We start from the raw sequence: 18,983 nt of genomic DNA, 5'->3' as shown, positions 1-18,983 counted from the left end.
GGATGTTCTGTGCATCCTGTAACAATTTCCTGCAGACTATCCAAAATTCTTTACAATGGAAATTCATTTGAATAACTAAACAACTGCAAATTACTTGGGCACTATTAAGCAAATCATACTAAACCATTTATTCTCAACTACCGTGTTGCAAACTGCAACAAATGAAAGATCAGAGATAGTATAGAGCAACCTCTAACAGTAGCAGTGACAGGCATTTGTAATAGTCTTTAATGTGGTTTAAAAGTACAATATAGTTAAGAACTACCTTCCCTGGTACAGAATACTAGGTCATTCTGAGACCAGAATAACAAAATATGATACAAAGAGGTAGTATGATGTTAAGTTTCAGGTAGAAGGAAATGAAAAATTGAGTGAGTTATTTAACCTCCGTGAGCCTTATCTTCCTCCTTTATAAAAAAGGGCAAATTCTTCTCCACTTGTTTTAGACAGTAAGTTGAAGTGCTTTGAAGAGGAAAAGTGATAAACTCCCATAATTACAGATCCAAATAAGAGTAAATTAAATTGTCCTAAAACCTGGACTTGGCCAGAGTATCAATGACAAACGATCTTCAACTTTGGGACCTTCTTTAAGAAAACTCTCCCTTCATCCCTATATAACAGTATCAGCTTTAAGAGTGAGCTAAAATGAAAGTAATGTAAAGGAGTTTTGAGGTTAGCTAAGAATGACTTTTAAAGTATTTTCTTTAAAAAAAAGTGGCATTCAAAGAGCTATTGAGCATTTTTGTATCGCTGTTACAACACAAACAATTTAAATTCAATATTTGAGATGCAGAAATTGGAAAACTTTCAGAAAATGCTCTGAAAGCTTCATTAACTAAGTTAAATGTTGGGGGAATGGGCTCATTCACAGTTCCCTGCAAAGAAACAACCAAATTTTGACATTTTATATTAAGTGGGAACAGTGAATAAGGCACATAATACAGGTGGCTATTAGCCACCTTTAGTCATTTTTTAACTATAAAAATAAACATAAGTAACTAATGGAATAACAAAATAAAAGTTTATTTTATTAGAATTAGGAATGTTCTTTCCCTCTGGGCAACCTGAACAGTCCAGTTACAATGAAATCTAAGAACAGTTATTTCCACAGCACAGGGTGCTCTATGCACAAAATTACAGGGTTAGGAGCATTTAATCAATTTACCAATCTGATTGTCTCACCAACCCACCCCATCCCATCCCCCAAGTGCTCTATTACCGGGGTTTGTAGCTAAAATAATTTGTTACATTAACTCCTTTTCCCTCTTCTACTAAATTTCAGTTCCTAATCATGGTTGAACCACTTTATTACACAGCAGATTCAACCATTTCAAATGAAGTCAGCCAGTCTTGGATCTGTTGTATATGTGTGTATGTATACACATGTGTATCTAACATATTTATTTAAACACACATAAAACACATACAATCTGAGTTGTGGAAAATTACAGATAATTTAGTCTGATATTATATGCTACTCAATTTTACCACTGTGGTTTGTGTCCTGAGCTTTGGATCAAAATTTTATTTTAAATCACTGAAAGTCCATCTGCTGCTGAATGAATTGTTCAAATGAAGCATGCACTTTTTAAAAGACAATGAAACTGACCTCAAGACATGGAGACCTTGGTGCTTACTGTGAATAGATCCCTCAGATAAGACTTATGTAGGTGAAACAGGGAAGCTGTCATGGCTTGCCTATCCCAGCTGCGGGCACTTAATCTACTAACAACATTAAAATTCACTCTGGGAATTCTGTCAAATATGGTGGTATCTGTTAAAAGCTTGGTAGAAAAGGGCCAGTTCATCTTGATCATACAAATTAGGGAATGCACCCACAACTGCAATACCCTCAGGCAGTATGCCAACATTGAAATAGAAAGCATCTCTAAAAAGCACTGTTCCTCCATGGGCGAAGACTGGTATTAGGAAGTGCACACACAATTTTTGGGTATTTGTTGCAACAGGAACACGTGGATTTATGACACTCAAACCTAGACACTGCAAAGTTAACTGGTAAGATTTTTTTTTTAAACACCACACATACACAAAGCATTTTAAAGGAGCCACATGTATCTATATAGCAACTCTGACTGCTTTTCAAAGTTACCAGGGAAAGGAACTTACTCAGGCTTTCTTTAAAAAAATCTCCTTAGTTTTAATGTATGTCTTTTTAAGATTGATGCTGTCATTTGAAGTAAAATAATGTCATATGGATAATGGGGGAAGAGGGGAGGGAGACGAGAAAATGGAAGAAGCAGACACTGAGTTCAGATTTGCACCTGAGGTGGCAAGGGAGGAAAGGAGAAAAGGTACAGGTAAAGTTGATCCTAAAGCGACAAGTGGTTTAAGGAAGCAGCATTTATACTCAGCAAACATTCACTGATTTTTGATGGGAAAAGAATAGTTGCCAGTACATCTCCTGTAACAACCTTTTCTAAAAGGAAAAGTAGGGTTGATTCAGCAAAGCCTAACTTAGGCAAAAGGCCAGAGGAAAGTGAACCTACTTCCCAATGGAGTAATAGGATGTACAGTATAAGAGCAGACAAAGCTGCCTCACAAATGGTAAACACTCCCTAGGCACAAGACATTTAAAGGAAGACAAAGAGGTCCTCAGCCTCAACTGGTATTTCATATTTAGACCTCTTAATCTAGTTGCCTAGTTCACTCTGCACTCCTGTATAAAACTGACAGATTTACGGATGCTGACCTATTGAAAAATACCACAGCCAGAATGGCCTAAACAGGTATATAGTTAATACAACCACCACCATCCTTTACTTTTAACATAGCTCTTAGTAGGAATTTCATAAAAATGGACATCACAGCTAAAATGCATTATTAATTCTATCTGCTGACAATAAAAAAGCAGCAAACTCAGTGATTTCTATTTAAATGCACTAGATGGGAATATCATGTTCTAGGGGTGTTTGCCTTCAAACCAAACCCACAGCAACACACACAAGCAATTTCGGTATCCGCCATTTTAAATTCACAATCTGAGACTAAATGAATGGCTATTTATATTTAAAGCAAAACATTCTCTTTGACACCCTAACGTAGAGAAGGGGTGAGCAGACGAGCCATAACTAAAATCTGAAAAGCAGCAATTAAAGGAAAACCAAAAAGTAAAAGAAATTTTAAAATGCTTCCATTGGATGCAACAGGGAACTTAAGAATGCCTACAGCTGTGTGCATAACATGGGCACACAAAGGCTTGGGTAGAGGCATGATGCCATGGAGGGGGATTAGGTTGGGACAGGTTAATTCATGAGCTGTAGCAACAAAGCTCCCTGCTGTAGCCCTTAATCAGGTCATGGCATTAGTCAGAGCTTGACCTCCCTTGTCCCTGATCAAGAGCAGGAATTCAAGGCATGAGGCCCGTGGCCGGCAACAGACATACACCACCAGAAAGAGCAAAATAAACTCAGGAAAGTGAAAGAGCTCTAGATAGGTCTTCCAGAGGTGCTAAACCAACACACCTTTATCCCAACCCCAACCCGGGAAAGATAAGCAAACTGAAAGAAAATGCACAGCAAATAGACATAATCTTGAAGATTTTTAAAGAATAAATATTTTTTTTGTAATTAAACATTATGCAAACACGTGCCACGCTTGCTTTGTCCATGCATATGCGCTATATACAATTTTGAAAAATACTGTGTTGTCCTCTTGTTTTAAAAGTCATATACAAAGTTTTTATGTTTTTTGTTTGTTGAATCCTCTTGCTGCCTACCCCTTCCCCATCCCAAGATTTTCTTTACAAGGAACTAAGCATCATTCACTCATGACTTTGGGGTATGAGAGAAAGAGAGTCAGTCTGTGTGTGGGTGTATCTGTATGTGTAGGGGAGGAAGGGGAAGAGGTCCTTTACCAAAGTACAACAAAATGGCTGGTTTGAACATGAAAAGCAGTGTCAAGGAGCTGTTTGAAATTTTAACTGTACTACACTCAGGAAAAGGAAAAAGAAAAAGAAAAAAGGAGTCAGCTTTGAGAATGAAGCTACGTTACAAGTTAAAGTTGGAGGGCTTTTAGTGTGTCTGTCACACTTTTGTTGGCGGCCTAGAATACTGTTGTACAATGGTTTATCTACCTTTTATTACAATATAATTTACTTAAACTTTCCGTTAACAAAACAATTCTGGTACTACAGACCAGCGGTGTCAGAATAGGCTTAGTGCCTCCTTGTTTGTGTTTGTTTTGTTTTAATTGCATGAGCACTCTAGATGGTAAAGTTTTCAGAGTTCATTTTATGCAGGGCCATTCTCAGTCCTCAATGTACTCCCACAGATCTTTTTCATAGCCTTCATGCACATGCTGTAACAAAACCCTTCGTCGACTCTCACAGTATCTGTAATCAAAGAGAAAAAAAAAAAACTTGTTGTCAGCCTCTAATAATAAAAAAAGAGGCATTTACTTATTTTTAAGGCATCCCTATAGTTTATCCAGACTCGGAACCAAGCACCTATTTTTTATTTTAATAGGCACATGTTCAGGTCTAGATGTACAGACACATCAAACTGCTTCTAATATTAAAATGGTATTTTCTGAAAGCCATGATTCCATGGGAATTAATTTTAAAGCAATGAAGTGTTACAAGTTCTGATGGACCTTAGAAATCATAATTCAATCCCACAGTTCTGCAGATAAACAGGTTCAGAAATAATTTCATGGGTTCTTTATTCACGTCCTTAAAATCTTTGTCAACTGTAAAAGTACTGTAAACACAATATGGTAGCTAAAATTGGCTAAGGGAAGGGAAGATATCGGTTAGGACTAAATCTCCAAGTCTTCCAAACTCCCCAAGTTTCCTACAACTTTCAAAAGACACTAGCATTTGTCACTTTGGGAGAAAAAGCTTCATGCTGAGAAATAAAACATTTTGCATCTCTAGCTTAAGAGGCGGCACATCTTGAAAAATCGACTCCTAGGACAAGTATCTCCTTAGATTAAAAAAATATATATATATATATAATAAAAACTCTAAAAAGTAAGTTTCCATAGCTCATTTGTGAATAGCCATGACCCATACATAGGATTCTCAGGCTAAGACCAACATTCAATTCTCACTCTCATCCTAAAGGCCACTTGGCCTTTTTGGGTTCTTTCTTCCTTGCAAGGTAGCAACTAAATAATTGAACAGAAGTGGAATTAGCCAATAGAATAAATGGCTGAATTCCTCCTCTATGTATGCTTCACCAGGACTACTACCTGCAATTTAGTGCCCAACGGACAGAAACAATCTGTGAGAAACATGGCAACAGCTCAGTTGCTGGATATGCTAAACCCAGTTTCACTATCACTGAACTTTACCACTAAGGATCATCACTGGCAGAAAGTTTTATTCAACAGTTTAAAAAAAAAAATTACCTGTACTTGTCTTGTACTTTCTGCTTTATATCCTGCAGAGAATCTTGGGAAATATCTCGTTCAAGGTAGCCCGAGAGCACCTCTGTGGCATTCTCTAGATCTGCTTGGTTATTCTGTAAGAAGAATAAAAGCAAATTTTGGCTTCAAAATAAAGCTAAAAGATAAACCATTTTCACTGTTTTGTTGACTACAGACTGATCTCAACACTCATTCTGTAACTTTCATAGGTGGTTTAACTGCACCTATAAAGCTCTATGGCTTTCATCTCTAATAACTTGTTTGTTCTTTTCCAGAACAATTTTTTAAATGTTAAAAGGACGAAAGATTTCACCCATTACTTTTGGAAGAATACTGAAGACCATTTGAAAGGATTTAAAATGTCTTTTGGAATCTTCTCGTTCTGAGAGCTGCTCTTTGCTGAAAACTCAAAGGGAAACGAGAAAAAATAGAAACCTATTATTGCTTACATCTGGCTGTACTTATTTCTTATAAGAGAACACTGTATGGAAGATTCAAATTGTATCATCCTTTACCACTATGGCTAGTTTTGTACCTGTTACCCAACTGAAGTCCCATCTGCTAGTCAGTCTTATTGTTTAGTCATATATAGATACCAATGTTTTATGCATCAATTTTAAATGAGCATCTTTACTTGAGAAAACCTTTACTGCTAAAAGCTGGCTTTTTAGTCATTACTTCTCCACTAAAGATAACCACCACATTAACTTCTAATATTGCAGGGTCAGTTTAGCCTGAATAAAGGCTTTTATTGATAACTTATGATATTCCAGGTGCTGTATAGCAATTAACACAAATTGTCTCACATAAAACACAAATTGTCTCACTTAAACCTCATAACAACCTAGAAGGGTACTATCCTCACTTTAAAATGGAGAAACAATAGGTTAAGGAATTGGCTCCAAATCAACAGAGCTAAAATATAATGAAGTAAAGATTAAAATCTAGGGCTGACTCCAGAACCTGCATACCTAATCACTAGCTGGCTAAACCACATCGATCTGAATATAATTTAGGACAAGAAATAGAAATTTCTTGTATCTTTGTAATAAATACATTTGTCTACCTACATGTTCTGAACAAACAAGAACCCTGAAAACTCTGTATCTTATATATGAAAGATCAGGTAGTCCTATGACACAAGGTGGGCTTTTTCTTCACCCAGAACTACTCCTACCTCAAAGATAATGGACTGGTTATTCTTTTTGAGGTAGAAAGCGAAGACATAAGTGTACATGAGTGTGGCACGACACTGGCAGAGGACATCAACTGCTTTCTTCAGGAACTGCACCTCAATCCAGGACATGTTGTGCTGTTGCATCTCCTCCATTTTCTGTTTCACCTGAGCATATAGTTTGTGCTCAAAGCGCAGGCTCTGCATGTGGTTCATATAGCGATTACAGTAGAACAGGTACCTCTGCAGGGCTGCCCTAGATCGCTGTCCCATTAAGAAAAATTGGGTGATATAATTATAACACATAAACTGTATATAAAAGCTGATTATCAAATTAAAACCATAATGAGGTATCACTTCACACCTGTTAGAATGGTTTTTATCAAAAATATGAAAGATAAGTCTCGGCAAAGATAAAGAAAGAAGGAAACTCTTGATACATTGTTGATGGGAATGTAAATTAGTATAGCCATTATGGAAAATGGTATGGGGAGGTTCCTGAAAAAACTGAAAACAAAACTACCACAGAATCCAGCAATCCCACTACTGTGTATATATGAAAAGGAACTGAAATCAGTATGTCAAAGGCATCTCTGTACTCTCATATTCACTGCAGCATTATTCACAATAGCCACGACATGGAATCCATGTAAGTGTCCATCGATGGATGAACACAGAAAGAAAACGTCATATATGTACACACACACACAAGTACTCAGCCTCAAAAAAGGAATTCTGTTGTGACAACATGGATGAACCTGGAGGACATTACACTAAGTGAAATAAGCCAGGCACAGAAAAGAAATACTACATGATCTCGCTTATATGTAGAAACTAAAAAAGTTGAACTCACAGACATACAGAGTATAATGACGGTTACCAGAGGCTTGGGGGGATAAAGGGGTAGGAAGGGAGAGAATGGGGAGTTGGTGACCAAAGAGTACAAAGTTTCAGATAGACTGGATGAGTAAGTTTTGAGATTTATTGCACAGCAGGGTGAATATAGTCAATAATAATATATATTTTAAAATAAGTATCATTTCAAATGTCTCACCATAAAAATGTTAAGGCAAGGCAATACAACAATTCGTTTGATTTAATCATTGCATTGTTTACATATTTCAAAACATTCCACTGTACTCCATAAATGTGTATAATTATGATTTGTCCATTAAAAATATTAATAATTTTAAAAAGCTGATTTACTGATGAAACAGTACTGTGATCTAGGCTAAAATCAGGAATAGACATCTACTGCTACTTTTGTTATTTAATACTCTTGAGAAATGTCCTATTAATTGTACTTTCCAATACAGTAGCCACAAGCCACACCTGACTACTTAAAATTCAATTTAAGAAACTAAAAATTCAGTTCCTCATTGCTCAATAGTTACATGTGGTTAGTGACTACCAAATTAGACACTGGTGATAAAGAAAATTTACATCATTACAAAAATGTTCTATTGGATGGCACTGTTCTACAGTACGCCACACGATGTAAAACAAGCAAAAAGCAGAGATATTTTTAAGTAGAAAACTACAGAGGCAACTACATACCATGTAACTCCTGACATAATACAATAGAAAGTATAATCAATTAAGTATTCTGGGTTTCCCCCCAACCACTGAATCTGAATTTGATCAAGTTTCTGAATTAATCACCAGTTTCAGAAAATGCAGGGATAGAAGAACCTATTAAATGACACCATGCAGTTGCAACCAGCAAAATCCATAATGTGGGAAACTCTACAGGACAACATGATCTAGTTTCTTCAACAAAGAAAAACAAGCAAGGAGGGGGGAAGAGAAGGAACAACAGGTAGAGGAGACTCAAGAGATATCAATTAAATCCAATTTGTGGACCTATGTGGATCCCAATTTGAACCAACTATAAAAGAAAATTTAAGATAGGCCGGGTGTGATGGCTCATGCCTGTAATCCTAGCACTTTGGGAGGCTGAGGCGGGTGGATTGCCTGAGCTCAGGAGTTTGAGCCAGCCTGGGCAACACGGTGAAACCCGGTATCTACTAAAATACAAAAAATTAGCTGGGCATGGTGGCATGTGCCTGTAATCCCATCTGCTTGGGAGGCTGAGGCAGGAGAATTGCCGAGTCGCACCACTGCACTCCAGCCTGGGGGAGAGAACGAGACTCCACCTCAAAAAAAGAAAACACACCAAAAAACAAAAAAAAAGCAAAATTTAAGATAACTGGGGATATTTGAACAATAGATGGTTGATACCAACAGAGTATTGCTTTAAAACATATACAGTTGACCCTTGAACAACACAGGATTAAACTGTAAGTCCACTTATATGTGGATTTTTTTCAATAAATATATTGAAATATGTTTTGGAGGTTTGCCAACAATTTGAAAACACTTGCGGACAAACCAAAATTAAGAAAAAGAGTTGTCATGAATGCATAAAGACATATGTAGCCTATCTTATCATTTACTACCATAAAATATACATAAATCTATTAACAAAAAGTTGAGATTTATCAAAACTTATGCACACAAACTCTTATAGACTGTATATGGTACCATTCACATTGAGAGAAATGTAAACAAACATAAAGATGCACATGGTACTCTGGAAAGGACTGTCAATGCTATCGAAGAGAACCCTGACAGAACATCATGGAAGTCTGGAAGGAGAGCACCACTGAAGACGTCATCGTTGTTATGGAAAAAACCGTGGCATCATCAAGCCCGAAACAATAAACTCCTGGTAGAGAAAACTGTGTCCAGATGTTGCGCATGACTTCGCAGTATCTACAACAGAGCCCATCAAGGAAATCATGAAAGAGACTGTGGATATGGCAAAGAAAAGGTGGAAGGTGAAGGGTTAGCTAACAGACACCACACCAGAGGAATTAAAAGACCACTTGATGGAGATGAGCTGCTTCCAAACCAGTGCCAGATGATGAGGAAGAAAACGCTAAAGAAGCAGTGCCAGAAAATAAATTGACATTAGACAATTTGGCAGAAGGGTTCTGATTACTTAAGACTGCTTTGGACTTCTTTTATGAATGGACCCTTCTATTATACCAGCACTGAAACTAAAGCAAATGGAAGGAGGATTGTTACTATACAGAACATTTTTAGAGAAACGAAAATGCAAAACAGTTCATAAGGTTTTCCTGTAAAGTTACACCAAGTGTGCCTGCATCTCCTGAATCCCGTTTGACTTCCTCTACCTCTGCCACCTGAGATACAGCAAAACCAAGCCCTCCTGTATTTTCTTTCCTCCTCAGCCTACTCAACATGAAGAACTTTATGATGATCCGCTTTTTTTTTTTTTTTTTTTTTTTTTGAGATGGAGTCTCGCTCTGTCACACAGGCTAGAGTGCAATGGTGCGATCTAGGCTCTCTGCGACCTCCGCCTCCTGGGTTCAAGCGATTCTCCTGCCTCATCTTCCCAAGTAGCTCGGATTACAGGCGCCTGCTACCATGCCCAGCTAATTTTTGTATTTTTAGTAGAGATGGGGTTTCACCATGTTGGCCAGGCTGGTCTCAAACTCCCAACCTCAGGCGATCTGCCCACCTCAGCCTCCCAAAGTGCTGGGATTACAGGTGTGAGCCACTGGGCCCTGCTGATCCACTTCTATTTAATAAAAAGTAAACACATTTTCTCTTCTTTACAATTTTTTAAAATAACTTTTTTCCTAGCATACTTCATTGTTAAGAACACAGCATATGCCAGGCACAGTGGCTCACGCCTGTAATGCCAGTATTATGGGAGGCTGAGGTGGGTGGATCACCTGAGGTCAGGAGTTCGAGACCAGCCTGACCAACATGGTGAAACCCCGTCTCTACTAAAAATACAAAAAAATAAGCCAGGCGTGGTGGCGCATGCCTGTAATCCCAACTACTTGGGAGGCTGAGGCAGAAGAATCGCTTGAACTGGGGAGGTGGAAGTTGCAGTGAGCTGAGACCTGCCACTGGCACTCCAGCCTGAGTAACAAGAGCAAACTCCGTCTCAAAAAAAGAAAAAAAAAAGCACACAGTGTAATAAAACAAGTAACATACAAAATATGTGTTAATTGACTATGTTATCGGTAACGCTTCTGGTCAACAGTAGGCTATTAAAACAGGTAAGTTTTGGGAAAATCAAAAGTGGTATGTGGATTTTCCATTGCGGAGGTAGGGTGGGTTAGTGTCCCTAACCCCTGAATTGTTCAAGAGTCAACTGTAATGGTATTACAGTTATGTAAAAAGAGTCTGTCTTTAGAGATATGTAAAGTATATTGTTATCAAAGCAACAATGTATCTAGTTTAGATCTGTTTTGTATTATTACATTATAATATATAATTATTCATATGAGGCCTCTACCATTATACCATAAATCTCTAGAGGGAACGGACTTTTAAAAAGATAAAGTATTTCCAATACCTGATTTGCAGAAAACGATTAATAAATGCTTACTACATGCAACCACTATCAAAGGGTTTTTGTTTTTTTTTTTTTTGAGACAGAGTCTCGCTCTGTCACCCAGGCTGGAGTGCAGTGGCGCGATCTCGGCTCACCACAAGCTCTGCCTCCCGGGTTCATGCCACTCTCCTGCCTCAGCCTCTGGAGTAGCTGGGACTACACGCGCCCGCCACCACGCCCAGCTAATTTTTTGTATTTTTAGTAGAGACGGGTTTCACTGTGTTAGCCAGGATGGTCTCCATCTCCTGACCTTGTGATCTGCCCGCCTCGGCCTCCCAAAGTGCTAGGATTACAGGCATGAGCCACCGCGCCCGGCCCCTATCAAAGGGGTTCTTAACACACACATGTTCTTTTCCTTTATCCTTACCTCCTCTTTCTCTCCCCATGTTTTAAAGCCTACATAACAGATACTACTTGGCCCTATGGTTGGTCCCTTGCTTAGAAATACTAATTCTGAGCCACATAATTAGCTAAACACATGATCCAGCATTATACAACAATGAAACACTTCAAAAAACCAACATAAGTTGGGCGCGGTGGTGCACACCTCAAGCTGCCTCTAGTTCCAGCTAATGGGGAGGTTGAGGCAGGAGGACCACTTGGGCCCAGGAGTTCAAGGCTACAGTGAGCTATGACCATGCCACTGCGAGACCCTCATCTCAATGAAAAAACAACAAAACCACAGCCATGTTATTTCAAGAGTCAGGTAAGTATCAAACCAATGCTTATGCACAGGAAAATTATGCCAATCTGAAATATGTGGAAAATCTGCTTGGCATTTTATCTTCCCCTAAAGTACTAATATTTTCAAGCCTGTCAAATTCCCCAAATGAAATGAAAACCCTCACTTACCATATTGACATGTATGATGTTATGGGACTTGATTTAATCTAAGAATTCTGAAACTGCTTCTCACTAAAATTCAACATGAAAAAAGAAAACCCATACCATCACTGCTAATCAGACTTTTTTTTTTTTTTTTTTTTTTTTTTTTGAGACAGGGTCTTGCTCTGTTGCTTGGGCTAGAGTGCAGTGGCACAACCATGGCTCACTGAAGTCTTCCCAGGCTCAAGTGATCCTCCCACCTCAGCCGGCGTTCACTACCATACCTGGCTAATTTTTAATAAATTTTTTGTAGAGACAGGGTCTCAGTTGTTGCCCAGTCTGATCTCAAACTCCTGCACTCAATCCTCTCGCCTCAGCATCCCAAAGTGCTAGGATTGCAGGCGTGAGCCACTGAGCCTGATCAAGACAAATTCTCCAATCAAATGCCAGAATCTGGAATAAGAAATGTAATCAGTGACCTGAAAACAGTTTGGGGAGCGGCGAAAAGACAACAAACTTGACTGCTTAGAACAGGGATATACGAACTCTGGCCTGCATGACAAATCCAGCTGCCACCTGTCTTTGTAAATAAAACTGTTTTGCTTTCTTTGTTGTTTTTTGTTCTGAGATAGGGTCTCTGCCATCCAGGCTAAAGAGGGGTGGCGTGATCATGGCTCACTGCAGCCTGGAACTCCTGAGCTCAAACAATTCTCCCACCTCAGCTCCCAAATAGCTGAGACTATAGACACACACCAACATGCATGGCTAATTTTAAAACCTTCTTTGTTTTTTTTTTTTGTAGAGATGGGCAGGGGCGGGGGGGTCTTACTATGTTGCTTAGGGTGGTCTTGAACTCCTGGCCTCAAGTGATCCTTGGCCTTGGCCTCCCAAAGCACTAAGATTACAGGTTTGAGCCATCATGCCCAGCCAGTAAATAAAATTTACTTGGAACAGTTATACCTATTCATTTAAGTCTATGGCTGCTTTTGCATTATAAGGGCAGAGGCAGAGTTGAGCCGTCACAACAGAGATTATGTAGTACACAAAGCTAAAAATATATACCATCTGATTCTTCACAGAAAAAGTTTGCTGACCCTAGTCTAGAGGACAAGAAGATTCAAATATCCACAACTGTCGGCACTGTGGTACAATATAATGAGTCAACAATTTTCTATAACACAGGTACATCTTTTGCAGGGCAGTCAAGGTACGATCAAGGATCTTTTGAATATGTGTCAACCTTCTAGTAATTTTTCAGACTACAACTCCCAGTAAATGCTAGGCCAAGAGCTTGGGAGTGGGGAGAGATGAGGAGGCCAGAGAGGCATGCAATGGTGCGATCCTTTCAGGGAGGCGTGGCTCCCAATCAATTAGTCAATCAACCAACCAACCAATGGAGTGATAGGAAATCTTTCTTTGTACTCCCACAGTTATAGAAGATTCTAGTTTAATTCAACAGATGTGAAACAGAAAAATAATCTATTTTAGTATCTAGAATCTAAACATTAAACTCTGGCTCAAAAGCTATGCACATAACCCACCCTTCCTATAGATCTCAGAAAGGGATTCTACCGGCATCCAAACAAAGATCAGGTGAGGTCAAGGATAACCCACATATATTTTCTTTGTTGATAAACAGCATATCTGGCTAAATAACCACATCAGGTTAATGGAGAAAAAAAGGTGATAAGAACATATATCCATAATACATTCTGGGCAAATCAAGTAATGCATCATAAAAATTAATGTTGGAAATATAGAAATATATAGGAAGTTAGTGGGATATGACTTAAGGGACATCATTTAAGAAAGAAAAGAAAATTGGTGGGAGAACAAGTTATCTCATATTTAACAGTACAGTAATAATACATTTTTAAAATCCCAACAACAGTATCTACCAAATTAACATTTACTTGAGTTTCACTGATTTTGTGGCTCTCTTGGTTTGGCTGTAGAATTGTGCAAGAGCATAAGAATTTATAGCTGGTTTTTGTTTATACATATTTAAATAATATTATAATAAATATAATTTAAACCAATATTGGAATTTGTACGGATTTTTTCCCCTTAAATGGACCCAAACATTGTGAAGGTCTGTGAAACATCATTTATAGTTACAAAATATAATTTCCCAGTCATTTTATTATTTATTTATTTATTTAGAGACGGAGTCTCACTCTGGAGTACAGTGGTGAAATCGTGGCTCACTGCAACCTCCACCTCCTGGGTTCAAGCGATTCTCTTGCCTCAGCCTCCTGAGTAGCTGGGATTACAAGTGCAAGCCACCATGCCCAGCTAATTTTTGTATTTTTAGTAGAGACAGGGTTTCACCATGTTGGCCAGGCTGGTCTGGAACTCCTGACCTCAGGTGATCCGCCTGCCTCGGCCTCCCAAAGTGTGGGGATTACAGGTGTGAGCCACCAAGCCCGGCCGAATTTCCCAGTCTTTTTAAAAAGGGAAAGACAAAACTTTCACTTCTAGCAATATGACAGACTAGGTTACATAAATACTCATTTCTATATATGATACTTTTATTAGAAATACATTTTGAAGATATGTTAACAAGTAAATAAGAAACAGATGCAAACCATGTTTTAGATTGTATCCTGGCTAGGAAAATCATTTGAAAAGAATATTTCTGGGACAACTGGGGAATTTCAATATGGAATGGGTGAATGTAGGAACTATTAAATTCTAGGGTTCTACAATTACAATAAAATCACCAGACTGAAAGGAATGAAAAGTGCTTTAGAATCTAATCCACACCTAGTGTTTGGATCCCTTCTATAACAGTGGGTCATTTCCCTACCTAGCAATAGGGAATTTCTCAGCTCCTGAGACACTCCATTCCAAATCAGCTCACCTATAATCATCAGAGCTTCCTGATGAACAAAAAGGTTTAAAAAAAATTTAAGTAAGTAAGATATTGCCTATAAATAGCACCATGGCCATTTAACAAATACTGTTCGCTACTGTTCTTCTTGGGGTAGGAGGGATCTTGAAAGCAAGACTCTACCAAAAGCTAAAATGTGTTATGTGACTACATTAATGAAAAGAAAATAAACTTACTATAAGAATGTTCTTGATAAATATTTTGGATAAGATTCCCTTTCTAAATGTAAATAGATATCCAATATTTACTGGAATGTCTTTCACAAATCCTTCAGAATTGAAAAGTTCTACTCAATTATTCCCTGGGCTGGGCGTGGTGGCTCACGCCTGTAATCCCAGCACTTTGGGGGGCCGAGGCCAGTGGATCACGAGGTCAGGAGTTCGAGATTAGACTGACTACTAAAAATACAAAAATTAGCAGGGTGTGGTGGCGCGCACCTGTAATCCCAGCTACTCAGGAGGCTGAGGCAGGAGAATCACTTGAACCCAGGAGGTGGAGGTTGCAGTGAGCTGAGATCATGCCACTATACTCCAGCCTGGGCGACAAAGCGAGACACTGTCTCAAAAAAAAAAAAAAAAAAATTATTCTCTAATGAATATGAATATACAATGTGCATTCTTAGTCAACTATTGTCCTGTTATACATATACTTACCTCCTGTGCATCTCTTGCTGCCTTTGCATCATCCTCATTATAGCGGTTACAGTTGTACCTTCAAGTAAATAAAGAGGATTCCACAAAGAAAAAAAAAAATCAATGAAAAGGAAAAAAAAATAATCACAGAATTTTAACCTGGATTTACAGATTATCTAACACCAACGTTATCTTTTATAACAGAGAAATCGAGATGTTAAAACACCCAGGGTTCTACAGCTATAATGACAGAATTAGCAGGCTGAAAGGAACTTTTCTAACCCTATCTAGTGTTTGAATCCTCTCTATAATAAATTAGTTCTCTATCCAGTGATAGGAAATTCCCCACCTCCTGAGGCAGTCCATTTCAAATCAGCTCACCTATCATTATTAGAAAACACTGTCCTTCTAGAACATTTATTGACTGTTGTCTGAATTCCTAACTCAACTTTTTGAAAAAGAGATAATCTTATCTCTTAGGCCATCTGTTACTTAAGCCAAGTATTTCTAATATTCCAGGATTATTCACCTTATCTGCTCTTTTATAAACCACACAGAACCAACAGTTGACAACCTACCATAACAGATGCTGTGCTATGTGCTTTGCTATTATGGTTTTTCAGAGTCATTTAAAACTGCATGATATACAGAATGGTGGGAAGGGGAAAACATACCCAAAGAGGTCAGCTCACAGCACAGATGAGTAAGACTTGCACTTCCCCTGGAGTGGTTACTATACCTCAGTTATGGGAGCCTACATTATGGGAGCAGCTATTTCTTGAGTGCTTACTATATACCATGCACTTGGCTAAGGACTTTAAATGTACTAACACATTTAATCCCTTAAACATTTTATGAAATATGCATTATTTTCTTCATTGAGAAGATGAAGAATAAAATTTAGAGAGGATGGGAAACATATTTAAGGTCACATAACTACAGAGTTTCAGAGCTTAAACTTTTGCTTGTCACCCAATTGAGGCTTATGCCCTTAACCAGTGAGAAAACTGCTTCATATGCTGTGTAAGATTCTTTTTTTTTTTTTTTTTTTTGGAGACAGAGTTTCGCTCTTGTTGCCCCGGCTGGAGTGCAATGGGGCGATCTTGGTTCACTGCAATCTCCACCTCCCGAGTTCAAGCGATTCTCCTGCCTCAGCCTCCCGAGTAGCTGGGATTACATGCTTGTGCCACCACACCTGGCTAATTTTCTATTTTTAGTAGAGACGGGGTTTCTCCATGTTGGTCAGGCTGGTCTCGAACTCCCGACCTCAGGTGATCCACCCACCTCGGCCTCCCAAAGTGCCGGGATTACAGGTGTGAGCCACCGTGCCTGGCCCAAGATTCTTGTATTAGTTCAAGTAAGTCATCAATAAAACAAGGAAAGCAATATATATATATATATATATGCGCTTATTTAAAGAAAAAATATAACAAAGCCTTTTAGCAAGGCTTTAAAGCATTCCATAATGTCTAATGATATGCAGGGTAAAATCCCTGCAAGGTTGGGTTTTGCCAACAGCATCTGAGTTTTCAATTTTGGCCTAGAGAGGCATATTTGATAATACAGTTATTCTCTGAAAAAGTCATGTATTTTCACAACATTCTACCTTTGCTCATGTTGCAACTTTTGCCCTAAATGTTTTTCCTACTACTTTTATAACTAATGAACTCTTGGTCCCCTTAAAGTTCATCTCAATTGTTACCTCCTTTATGAAATATATCTAATCCCTCTATGTCTTGCATATACTTATAACATTAATCACACACTATGTATTTATTTAGCTTGCAAGTTAGATGGTGATATCTATGAGGTAGAAATGTTATTCATAATACATGGCACATACTTATGTAAACACATTCTTCCCTTAATTTCCCCAACCTACCAGGCAGATCCATGTGGTTCCCATGGGCCAAGACACACCCAGCAAAACTCTGCTTTACAATTCTGGTTACGACAGACCATGTGATTACAACCACCATCCTTCTCAATTGTGACATGGCATTTGGGACATTCCTATGAAGAGAAACTATAAAGTTGGTGTCAATGCTACACTAGGTTGCATTACTAACATTAAGGAAAAGCCAGTTCTAGATTTGGTTTGTTTTTAAACATTTTATTTATTGTGGTTAATACATATAAAGCACTTAAAACAGTGTTGAACACTTAAGCACTATTTAAAATGAGCTGTTACTATTATTACCACTGGCTTTTAAGACATACAACAATTTAAGAACTTGTTTTTTTAAACTTAGAAACAGAGTCTTACTACGTTGCCCAGGCTGTAGTGCAGTGGCTATTCAGAGGCCCAATCATAGGTCACTAAAGCCTTAAACTTCTGGAGTCAAGTGATTTTCCCACTTCAGCCTTCCAAGGATTTCTTTTTAAGTAGGGTTGAGAGACAAATCATTTTAAGTACTTTTAGTCATATATATAGTAATAATAGTACTATAGGAGATAAAAGCATTCTATTCATATAAATATGCTATACTCTAGTGTCATCTAGAAATAATTGAGTACTTCCCACATCCCATGTACTGTTCTCAGTGTTTTATATGCATCAACTCATAATTCTTATAGTGGTCCTATTCCTATTTCCATTTGTCAGATGAATAAACTAAGGGAGAGAAAAATTATAAAGAAGCTAGTCCAAGGTCACATAAGTCAAGTCAGGATCCAAATCCAAGCAATCTGACTTCAATGTCAGGTAACTAGGAAATCAGACCTTGATTGGTAAATTCATTTTGTGGCTACTGGATTTTCCAACTTTCTCCTACCAAATACCCATGTTTTAAATTCTTTTCATTGTACTCCTTAACAAGTATGCTACAGAGATCATGTTAGACTGTTTTTTCCAAGTCCAAATCATTTTCTTTTTCTTTTTGAGACAGGGTCTCACTGTCGCCCAGATTGGAGTGCAGCAGTGCAATCACGGCTCACTGCAGCTTTGACCTCAAGGGCTCAGGTCATCCTCCCGCCTCGGTCTCCCAAGTAGTGGGACTACAGGTGCATGCCACAATGCTCGGCTAATTTTTGAATTTTTTGTTGAGGTGCGGTTTCACCATGTTGCCGAGGTTGGTCTCAATCTCTCAAGCTCAAGCAATCTGCCTACCTTGGCCTCCCAAAGTGTCAGGATTACAGGTGTGAGCCACTGCACCTGGCCTCATATCATATTCTTGGTTGCTAGTAAGCCAAAATTACTGCTCTGTAGGCCTACGGATTTTTTGTTTTTGCATTTGTGATTGAGGTTTGTAACTCCCCCAAGGAGGGATCACCCACTATATTAGTATTTGCACAATTTGGCCTTGTGAAATTGACTATGCTGCTCATCAATGATAGCAATTTAAAATAGGCCAATATAGCAATTTTTTAATTATATATTTCAAATCAAATTTTTGAAATCACCCACATAAGAAATTTTACATTTTTCCAAACAAGCAAATTTCAGGCATAAAATATGCTTCATTCTACATTCTACATTTCTTGGTTATAATTAACCTAATAGTATTAAACCTCCAAAATGTTAGGATATCACTGACAATATGCATATCTGTTTAGGGAGCTAATAATCTTAAAAGCTTCTAAAACCTCAAGAGAAAAACTCTTCAGTTTTCTCTCAAAAATACTGAGTAGCTAAAT

General features: G+C 38.2%; 1 protein-coding gene across 2 annotated transcripts in view; it reads right to left on the bottom strand.

Annotated features, from left to right (window-relative positions):
• Positions 1-1,007: 1,007 nt before the first annotated feature.
• ARIH1 (ariadne RBR E3 ubiquitin protein ligase 1) overlaps positions 1,008-18,983 on the bottom strand; it is a 112,300-nt gene continuing 94,324 nt past the window's right edge. For both annotated transcript variants that reach the window (XM_024232444.3, XM_002825635.6), the window contains 5 exons: positions 17,230-17,360; positions 15,369-15,426; positions 6,566-6,826; positions 5,371-5,483; positions 1,008-4,351 (listed from right to left, as the gene is read on the bottom strand). In XM_024232444.3, coding sequence (XP_024088212.1) covers positions 4,267-4,351; positions 5,371-5,483; positions 6,566-6,826; positions 15,369-15,426; positions 17,230-17,360 — 648 coding nt within the window. In that variant the 3' untranslated portion in view covers positions 1,008-4,266. The remainder of the gene's footprint in view (positions 4,352-5,370; positions 5,484-6,565; positions 6,827-15,368; positions 15,427-17,229; positions 17,361-18,983) is intronic.

This window comes from Pongo abelii, chromosome 16 (genome assembly GCF_028885655.2).
Source record: "Pongo abelii isolate AG06213 chromosome 16, NHGRI_mPonAbe1-v2.0_pri, whole genome shotgun sequence".
Classification (NCBI taxonomy): domain Eukaryota; kingdom Metazoa; phylum Chordata; class Mammalia; order Primates; family Hominidae; genus Pongo; species Pongo abelii.
This window is presented reverse-complemented; position numbering and strand designations above follow the sequence as displayed.